This window comes from Solanum verrucosum, unplaced genomic scaffold (assembly GCF_900185275.1).
Source record: "Solanum verrucosum unplaced genomic scaffold, falcon-dt-bn FXZP01000182.1, whole genome shotgun sequence".
Taxonomy (NCBI): Eukaryota; Viridiplantae; Streptophyta; class Magnoliopsida; order Solanales; family Solanaceae; genus Solanum; species Solanum verrucosum.
In genome coordinates, this window is record NW_026020378.1 from 2,346,316 (window position 1) to 2,356,873 (window position 10,558).

Sequence of the window (10,558 nt, forward strand, 5' to 3'; positions counted from 1 at the left end):
ATGACATGAGTATCGTGACAGTATACATGGTCACCAATATGAGTTGTGGTGCGGTAGTGAGACTACTCCATTCTTAATCAGAAGTTTCGGGTTCGAGTCTTGAGTATGAAAAAAATCATGTTGGAAGCGATACCCCTGAATGAACCATACAGTGCGCAATCTGAATTTAATCAGGACTCCAATGTGAATTCCTGACAAAAAAAAAAGACAGTATGCACAACCCTCTTCTGCGGTTCTGCCCCCCATGTTTTCTATTTTTCATATTTTAGAATAAGATGGAACACGTTTTTTATTTTCTTTAGTAAATAATTATTCCAAAGAGTTCAGTTCTATTCCTTGGATTAGAGGCATCATAAAACTTAACCCACTCGGTTAATTCATATTTTATCTATGGATTTCTATATTTTTATGGATATAAATTCATATTCATCTATTTAAAAAATCATTTCACCTAATCCACTAAAATATGAGTGAGTTGAATAGATCATCAAAATATGAACTCATTTTGCCGAACGTACTACTAATACATTTGAGAGTATGGTGTTTGGCAATTGAGGTTACAACTATATTTACTTTGATAAAGGATCTTGAAAAGATAAACATAAGATTATTATTTTTATTTATCAATAAACAGAAACAACAGGTTTTTATAAGTATACAGTGCCCCAACATTTTGAAATGTCCTGCATAATTTTATTTGATTATAACATGTATATAATATAATATACTCTTTGACAGATACTTGATGCAATCCATGGATGGGACTATTCAAGAGGCTTCTCTTGCTACCTACAATTAAAATGTTCAAAAATTTAGCAGCAATAAATATATATATATATATATATATATATATATATATATATATATATATATATTAACAAATAGTGTTAAAGTCTTTATCAGCATTAGTTAATTGTCATTAGATTCTATGTCGCTACAAACTTTACGAGAGATATATAAAGGGTGAAACCTGAAAATAAGCATCAAGCTTAGTTTTTAGAGTAGCATATTCTTGTTTCACCCCTTGGAATGCCCTCTTGCACCTGAAATATGTTACACATGCATCTAACTATGTGTTAAAAATTGTCACATAGAATTTATCGATTTAAAATTTTGAATTTGTCACTGCACATGATGAATCGCTAATGTGAATATCCACTAAGATAATAAATGATGACAAAATATTTACCCATCGATATTTCTCTCATTGCAATATTCCTGGAACTGAGAGCACTCTCTTTTCACTCTTTTGGCACCAATGCTGTAGCAAAATTAGTACAAAATATTTACCCATCGATAATTGTGCTTTCACTTGGTAAAATTAGTTTAAGCTATATACACGATTAGAGTAATTTAACTTGTATTTGGAAGTTATTTACATTAATTTTTTAACCAAATTATCTTTTTGAATAATTTAACATGTGTTAAGTCCTTTGAGACTATATAATAAATATATATTTTATTTATTATTTCTTAAGAGGTTATTTTAATTGAAAATAATTTCAAAATAAAATATAAAATTATTTTATCTCACATTTAATTATAAATATTAATTAATTCTAATATATATTTACACTAAAATAATATAATTAACTATTTAAAATTAAAAAGTTAATCTCAAAAAAACATAATAATCACTTAAATATATTTTATCTATCGCATCCCGTAACGAAAACACCCTTATGAGGTGTGCAAAAAAGTAAGTGAAGGGGCCGGTAAGCATGAATGGAGGGAATACTTTTATAAACATGGAAGAGCTTTAGAATATGTGTCAATAACATACAAAAAGAAAGAAGAAAAAAAAGAATATTGGAATATATATGAACTATATATAAAGATTGAGAGGGAAATATTAATATTCATATTCATATTCATGATCAAGTAATGGACAAAAATTGAGAAAACAAATACTCCATCCGTTCACTTTTACTTATCATTTATTCTTAAAATAGATTTTCATTTTTACTTGTCCTTTTTGACATATCATGAAGAAAAGATAATAAAAAATTTTCCATGTTTTACCCTCAGCATTAAATACTTATTCTTCAAATCATTTTTCAAGACATCATTTAATATGGTTAGTTTAGTAAAATATCTATATCAATAATTATTTTCTTAATGAATATGTATGTCAAGATAAAATGTGAAAAGTAAAAGTGAACAGAGGGAGTAACTTTCTAACCACATAAAATATGTCTAACAAACAAGGAAAATGTTTTTCTTTTTCAGGATAAACAAACAACCCAACTTTACTTGCCTTAAAAATTATGCCAAACTGACATACTTTAACGTGCATGTGTTCCTCCTTTATTATAATTTAAATAACGGCAGAACTTAATTGAACGTAAGCATGTTATATTACTAGATATGGGATCCGGTGCGTAGCACGCAGGACCGTCTTAACTCCTAGACCACTAAAGTCATCGCTTGGGACTCCATATTTTTTGGGCCCCCATTTTTAAAAAACAATTACTTCTATATGTTATTTTTTAAAAAATAAAAAATTATATGTACTATGAGTGCTATGATTTCTACTAAGGAAATTGCATATGAGATGAATATAAACCTGAATTTCGTAAGAAACAACTTAATAAAAACATGGATTACAAAACCACAAAGTCCCTTGAAGAATCTTTTAGAATTGATTACTTTATATATGTAGAGTAGATCAAACTATTTTTTCACTTCAAAATAGATTTGAACCAATTGAAGCATATGAAAATATTTTTGATTTCTTGTTTAGCGGTAAAATATTGAGATCACTAGATAATGAGAATTTTAAAAAATGTTGTGTTAACCTTGAACTTTCTTTATCACGTAATAGTTATTCTAATATTGATGATTTAAATTTATTTTTTGAATTAAAAGTATTAAGAGAAATAATACAAGTAGAAGATAGTCATCTAATGAAAATACTCAATCAAATAAAAAGACTAGATTCTTTTCCAAATACACATATTGCTTATAGAATAATGTTAACAGTTCTTGTAACTGTTGCCTCAGCCGGAGGAAGTTTTTCGAAATTAAAATTGATTAAATCTTCTTTAAGATCAACGATGTCTCAAGAGAGATTGAATGAATTAGCTATATTATTATTTGAAAAGAAATTATTAAAACAATTTGATTATAAAATAGTACTTAATGACTTCGCATCTAAAATAGCTAGAAAAGTAGATTTTAAATAAAAATACATATGATGAAAAATAAAATATTAGGGCCCCTCTCTTAAGTTTCGCTTTAGGCCCCTAATGTTGTTGAGTCGGCCCTGGTAGCACGGGCACAATAATATTAATATTCATTTTAATCTTAATTTATGTGATACAAATAAAATTTGAAGAGTCAATCAATTCTTGATATGATTTTTGAATATTTTAAATTATTATGTGACTTATTATACATTTTATGTAATTTCCAACTTTAACTACAAGGCTTGAAGTAGGTAAATCAACATTTACACAAAGAATTAAACAAAATAAAGATCATGCTCAACTATATGCCTTGTTATTAGGGGTGTCTATGGCCGAGTTGGTTTGGGTTTTCAAATATCAAACCAAACCATTTATGTCGGGTTTTTGAATTTATAAACCAAACCAAACCAATAAAATTAGGGTTTTTCAACCTCAGGTTTTTTCGAATTTTCGGGTTTTCCGGTAAAGTATTCATACAAACATATAATTTACTTGTACTTGAAATATTTATTTAGTCCTACCAAAATACAACTATCTAAGGTGTTTCTTAAGAAAATAACACAAAATATGATATGATTGATGACACTAAAATATCCAACAAAAAAATAATAATGAAATCGCGTAAACAAATATTGCAAATTATTAAGTCATAATGAAAATGATCTCATGCTAAAAGAAGTTTAATAAGTAATAGTTACATGACTAAATATTAAAGGAAATTAAATTTAGATTATGTATTTTAATTGCCTAAACCTATGTAAAACTAAAGAACAAATATTCAATATTATTGTCATTCTTAGTGTTGAATTGATTTTCTTTTTGCATTAATATTAATTTGATTTTGATTTAAGCTTTATTATAATTACCAACATCTATGAACTATAATATTTTTTGGACCATTAAGAATTCTAACTTTCAAACATGAAATAATATATTAAAAGATAAAAACTATGAAAAAGTATAAGAAATATTTAAAAATTATATCAAAGTAAATATTTTTACGTATAAAATAAAATTTTTAAATTATATATATATAATGTTGGGTTGGTTTTTTTTAGTTGAAACCAAACCAACCTAAATATAGTTGGGTTTTTTTCCAATACCAAACCAAGTCAAACCAAACCACTAGTCGGGTTTTTTTTTGGTTTGACTCGATTTGCGATTTGATTCGATTTTCGGTTCGATTTTGTACGCCCGACTTGTTATATAAGAGAATATGATATTAAAATAATTAGTTTGATTGTACCTTGAGCTGCTGCCCTTGAATTGGTGCATCAAATCATCCAGCCTACCAAAATCGCAAGGTTCATTTGCCCTACGAACGTACAAAATATGCATTATTATCCACAAAATTCATAATTATTTGCGTTAAACCATTACAAAAACTTTTGATTATTCAAAAAAATAAATCACTCAAAATTTACACAATTATTTCTGATAAAAACATTAGTACTAACGAAAGAAACATCATAACTAGTTGTAATATTATAAAATAAAATGAGAATTGTAATATTACTTACAGAGCAAGATCAACATTACGAATCAATCTAACTGAATCCGTGAAGAAAAGGTTAACAACTTCCTCCACGAAGTTAGGGTTATCATCATCTTGCAGTTCTTCGAGCTCATTAAATTGTTCATCTATATAGTCCTATACACCAATATACGTAGAGTTTCAATCTACAAAATAATCAAATCTCCAAATATATGTTATAATATGAAAGAAAATATATAAGACCTGATGGAAGAGGTTTCTCTTCATGGAGGCAGCTTGGTGTTGCATATTAATTTCAATATACAAACAGAAATTTTCCTTTCTAAAAAAGGGCTATATATGTATATACTATGCTCATGCAAAAGCTATATATATAAATATATAGATGAAGGCATTGGAAAAGGTCATCAAGGACAATATGAGATATTCAAGTTATAAAAGGTGGTCCATATTAATTTGCAATAATTCAATAGGTTTCCTACAACTTTGCATATATATTTTGGGAGAAGGTACAAGTACCCCCTAGACTATAACCGAAATCGCAGAGACACACCTTAACTAAACTAAGGTCCTATTACCCCCTGAACTCATTTTATATATAATATTGTACACCTTTTGGCTTATGTGGCACACCCCGTGACGCCACACAGTTGAGGCGCATGGGATATATTTGGATGCCATGTAAGCCAAAAAGGTGTACAAAATTACAAAAAAAAATGAATTCAGGAGGGTAATATGACCTTAGTTTAGTTAAGGTGTGTTTGAGATTTGGGTCATACTCTAGGGAGGTACTTCTACCTTTTCCCTATATATTTTTGTTCATCATCCTAAATGGAAAGTGGTCCATCAAGAGGGTATGATTCCAATTATAGCATAATAGTAAAGTTTTTTTTTTTAAAAAAAAAAGATACAATTGTCTCATCACAAATATGTGTCTCTATACATGAATATTTGAATGCAAACTCACTAATATAATATTAATAATTTAAGATCGTCTTAAAAGTATATAAATTTCTAATTTTAAATCCGTCTCTAATCATAACAACTATAGTTGGACCACCCCAACTATTTGTAAACTATAAGCCATGCTACCAATTTTTTTTTTTAACTATGAAACACTGTTGGGTTTAAGCAAGGTGTAAAGGAGAAATAAGAATGAATGATAAATTGGGAAACGTGAAGGAACCAATTTGGAGGGAAAATGAAGAGTAATTTCTCTCATATTGGTAGAAGAAAGGGAAACAATTTGTCCTTATATTAGGAAACACTTACTTTAGCTCTTAAAGGGTTAAGTAGAAAGTGCCCCCTCGCGCCGCGTCATTGCTCGCTCGGCCTCGGCCTCAGCATGTGATTGATTGATAATTTGTTTAGGCAATATTTATTTAATCAATCTCATTAATTAATTTCCTTGTTTCTTAAAATTATTTCAAAATGTTAATTAATTAATTAATTAAAGGAATTAATTTCACATAAAAAAATTATTTGAAAATTCGCCTAAAGGTAAAGTCTCTCAAAAGGGACATGTTCCTTTCGAACAGACACTTCTTTTCCCAAAAGACACAAACGTTCTGAATAGGCGTGTTCACACTTGTTGCTCACACTTTCTGCAGTTGGCTATAAATATATACTTCTTTCATTTTTCAAACACTGAAAAATTTCTCTCTTCTGCATACATTTTCTTACAAATAAAATTTTCGATCAACTGGGTTTGTGTGTGTGCTCTCGTTGCTGATTTTTGAGTTCGCTGAAATTATTGAAGTTAGAGGAACCACTACTTCTTTAATAGTTAATTCATTTTATCTTAGGAGGAATTAATCTACAACCTTGAGTACTTTAGGGGATTAAATTTCTTAAGGATACATAGTAGGTTATGTGGATTCGAATTGTTTAGTTTATGTCTTTCTATTTCATCTTTTATGTTTCTATTTTTACTAGCCTGAATACAAGAGATAACAAGCTTAAGAAATTTAATATATATTTGTTTCTGTATTTGAGATTTCTGAAGATTAAAATATTTTTGGTTTTCCACTCTGTTTGAATTTAAGATTCATTCGATTAACGATTAGATGAATATAAGAACTTTATCATTAAATCAGAAACATGTTCTATAAAAATTTATTCTTTCATATACTAAATTGACTGAAAATGACTAATTCAAGTCAAGTTAATGTTAGAACAATGAGTGTTGCAACAACATCGGTTGCACCGAAATCGTTCAATTGTTGTTCTTGCCCCAGTTGAGAAACCTGCAAAGTTTTCTGGAGTCAATTTCAAGAGATGACAGCAAAAGATGTTCTTCTATATGACTACGTTGAGTTTGCAAAGGTTCATTGGTGAGAACATTCCTATTCTGTCGGATGAAACTATAGATGGAGATGGAAGGAATCAAATTTTTTGTGCAAAAATTATACTCTGAGTGGCCGGCAAGATGATTTGTACAATGTGTACAATAATATGAATACCTCAAAAGAACTCTGAGATGCTTTCGAAAAGAAGTACAAAACAGAGCGTGTCATAATGAAGAAGTTCATTATGGCAAAGTTTCTGGACTATAAGATGATAGACAGTAAGACTGTTGTCACCCAAGTTTAGGAGTTGTAAGTCATAATCCATGATCTCTTTGCCGAATATATAATTTTGTATGATACCTATGTTGAACAACCTTTGTTGTGATTTAAACCTTAAATATTATAGTTCTACATCAACTTTATTAGTCACTAGTGTCACAATCCAGGGGTACCCCTAGATGTAACAAGGCATACAAGACTCTGAAAGGCCTCATACAAGCCCCGTAGCATATCATAACATAAGATAATAGTAAATGGTGCGAAAATTTAAAATATTTTCAACAATATTAAAGTCTATTATAAAACGAAACAGAAGTCTTTAACATTTGTCTCAAACCATCTAATACTTGAATAGTCTTAGGGACACATCTCATACAATAGTTCTAAAACATAAAAGAAAAGACATAAAAGGAAAGGTGATCAAGTCCCCGATGCTATGAGGACTCACCAAATCTTCACTCCTTGCTCTACTAAGATTCTAGCCACGAAGATGGAAGTCAATATCGCCGGACCCTACATTTGATAAGAATGTAGGCAAAAGTATGTGTTAGTACAATAATGTACTAAATATGATGGCTAGCATAAATCATCAACTTATAAGCATAGCATAGGCATTAGTCAACATAAGACATATACCATAATCATAAGAGATAACAACATAAATAATAAGCATATTCAATCCTCATATCATAAGAGGAACACTTCTCAAGTAACCTCAATTTATTCTTACTCAATACATAGGTCATCACCTCTAGTCATACATGTCAAGGAAAGCAACTCAATTAACAATACAAGCTAAGCTATCATCATACAATCAATCTCATATAGAAACATACTTACAATACCTCCTTGAAAAAAGCTTGTTTCATCATAACTATGCTACTTTGATTAGGGACTTGTCTCTCTTTAGTCATTCTTACTAATCATGGAAGAGTATCTCTCTACTAGTCCACTACACATCATTACTCATGAATGGTTACGATTTACCATTTCAAGGCTATCAAGGAAAATCACCTTACTATGCTAACCAAGCTATCATGGAAAGCATCCTCTCATGCATGTCCAAGCTACTCAAGAAAGGGTACTATTTCTCAATCCAAGCTATCATGAAGTGGTGTGGCCTCACCAAGTCAAGCTATCATGCAAGCATTCTATTATGCTAGTTCAAGCCACATTGGAAGGGTACGATTGCTCAATCTAAGGCTATCCATGAGTTTTACTATCTCAATCTACCATGCATGGTCTTGTCTTACCAAGTCAAGCTATTCATGAAGAGGTATCATATCACTACTTCAAGCTAACATAGTTCATACATGCTTTGATTCATTTTAGGTGAGCAAGCCTTTCAACCTAGAATCATTCTATGTGAGAAAACATTTCACATTAATGTTTGTGTTCATGTGGGTAAACCTTCCACAACAATTCTATCTATTATCAACATTCATCATATAGCTTCCCTCTCAAAGCCTTACTAGTCTTAACTCATCATGTTAGATTTACTCTCAAGCCCTACTAATCATAATTCATTATACATACTTGATCTTGATCAATTCATGTCTATAAGCTTTACTCTTAAGCAATTTATGTCTATGTCCTTCCATCTCAAGCAATTATCTATAATGTAATTCATCAATCCTAGAAAATCACATCTAAGCCTCAATTTCCCCTCTCATGGCATAAAACCCAACTACATCAAATTCACTCTAGAACCATAGGTTAAGCATGGTTACATGTATAATCATACTAAAAACATGCAATTTCATCATAAACAATCATAATCCACTCTATTGAATCATAACCAATAACATTAGAAAAAATCCTAGTTTGACATGGAAAATTCTTCTTCTAAATTTTGGAAAACATGGGGGTTTCATGGAAATAACCATCATACCTTGATTACAAAGCCCACAAAGCTTGGAAGATTGGAGACTTGACTTGACCTAGCTTGAATCCTCTTCTTCTTCTTCTTCTTCTTCTTCTTCTTCTTCTTCAACTTTCTAGAAAGAAAATTATTTGAGAGAGGAATCCAATTCTTTTGGTGAGTTTGAGAGAATGACTTAAATGACTTAATTTAGGGGTCTAAAGTACTTATATAGGTGGTTTAGACTAGGGTAAAATGACACCACTTAAATCCAATCAAATCCGAAAAGGACCCTTATGTCCTCAACTTAGCCGTCCAGTAACCAACCAGAGACCATGTTAACGGGCCATGAATGGGCATACGGTCTGTCCTGGTCAAGCGTGGTTTGGTTTGGTCAACCACGAAACCCCCTTGCCACGGGTCGTGGGTCCTAGCGTGGCTACTGCCTTAGGCAATTTTCCATCGAGGCTCCCTACGGAGCATGGGTCCCACCTGTAAATTCTAAAAATTGCTAAGCCGTCCCTCTTCCGATACGGGGTGTTACAACTAGATTATACTCTTTGATATTATTTTTACAGACTATATTCAAATATATTACTTACTTGATTTAACTAGAAAGCAGAGAAGAGGACACTTTTAGTTTGTGGTTTTACTATGAGGCTCTTTATGATACACTTCTTCTATTTGAAAGGGGCGGTGAATATACCATGCTAATGCAAAAAAATTGTTGTATCTATCGTCAGAATTTTATATAATATTATTTTTATGTAATAACATTTTATTATAATAATTCATATTTTTTATAATAACTTTTTACTTATAATGGCAATAATCGTCTTTATAACAGTACATTTTTTAATTAAAAAAGTGCCCCTTTATGATAGCTATTTTCATTTTTTGGTGATATAAATCAACTATATTTATACAAAACGAATCTCTTAGATTACCAATAATAGAGGTAGAGATTTTGGCCAAATATTTTGATACATTAATACATTAAATGACAAAGAATATTATATAAATATATATATATATATAACATCTAAAAGATTTTCATTCTTTATACAAATTTTGATTAATGCTTAGAATTTGGCATTAAAATTCCTACGTCGTTAACATTAAAAAACTAAAATATAGATTTTATACATCTTTTTTGCCAATAACAACAACAATACAGTCGGACCTCTATGTAAAGGCCATCCTCATAGTTATATATAACAAAATACTTCGTTAAAATAGTTAAGTTCTTTTCTAAACTAATTTTTTTTATTGTATGTTTTACCTCTTTATAATAACAAAACAATCATTTTTTTACAACTTGTACTCTGTAAAATTACATCTAAATAACAACTTGTGGTGATATAATAATTAACCATCTCTACAAATCTCGATCTCTTTCTTATTGAATATTTCCTCAATCCTTAATTAATTGTCAACTTTTCATTTT

General features: G+C 30.0%; 1 protein-coding gene across 1 annotated transcript; it reads right to left on the reverse strand.

The window, feature by feature from the left end:
* Positions 1 to 768: 768 nt before the first annotated feature.
* LOC125838880 (pseudo histidine-containing phosphotransfer protein 2-like) lies at positions 769 to 4,971 on the reverse strand. The gene is made up of 6 exons (XM_049517898.1): positions 4,927 to 4,971; positions 4,709 to 4,839; positions 4,435 to 4,503; positions 1,190 to 1,261; positions 971 to 1,043; positions 769 to 789 (listed from the first exon to the last, which is right to left on the reverse strand). Exons 1-6 carry the CDS (start codon positions 4,969 to 4,971, stop codon positions 769 to 771), a joined length of 411 nt encoding a protein of 136 aa, XP_049373855.1.
* Between the last annotated feature and the right edge of the window lie 5,587 nt (positions 4,972 to 10,558).

What these genes read in the sequence shown, in the direction of transcription:
- LOC125838880 (XM_049517898.1), bottom strand. Translation starts at nt 4,971, where the DNA reads ATGCAACACCAAGCTGCCTCCATGAAGAGAAACCTCTTCCATCAG. An exon ending in TTCAAGGGCAGCAGCTCAAG is followed by an intron (nt 1,262 to 4,434) that starts GTACAATCAAAC and finishes ATTTTGCTACAG; the next exon opens with CATTGGTGCCAAAAGAGTGA. An exon ending in AATGAGAGAAATATCGATGG is followed by an intron (nt 1,044 to 1,189) that starts GTAAATATTTTG and finishes AACATATTTCAG; the next exon opens with GTGCAAGAGGGCATTCCAAG.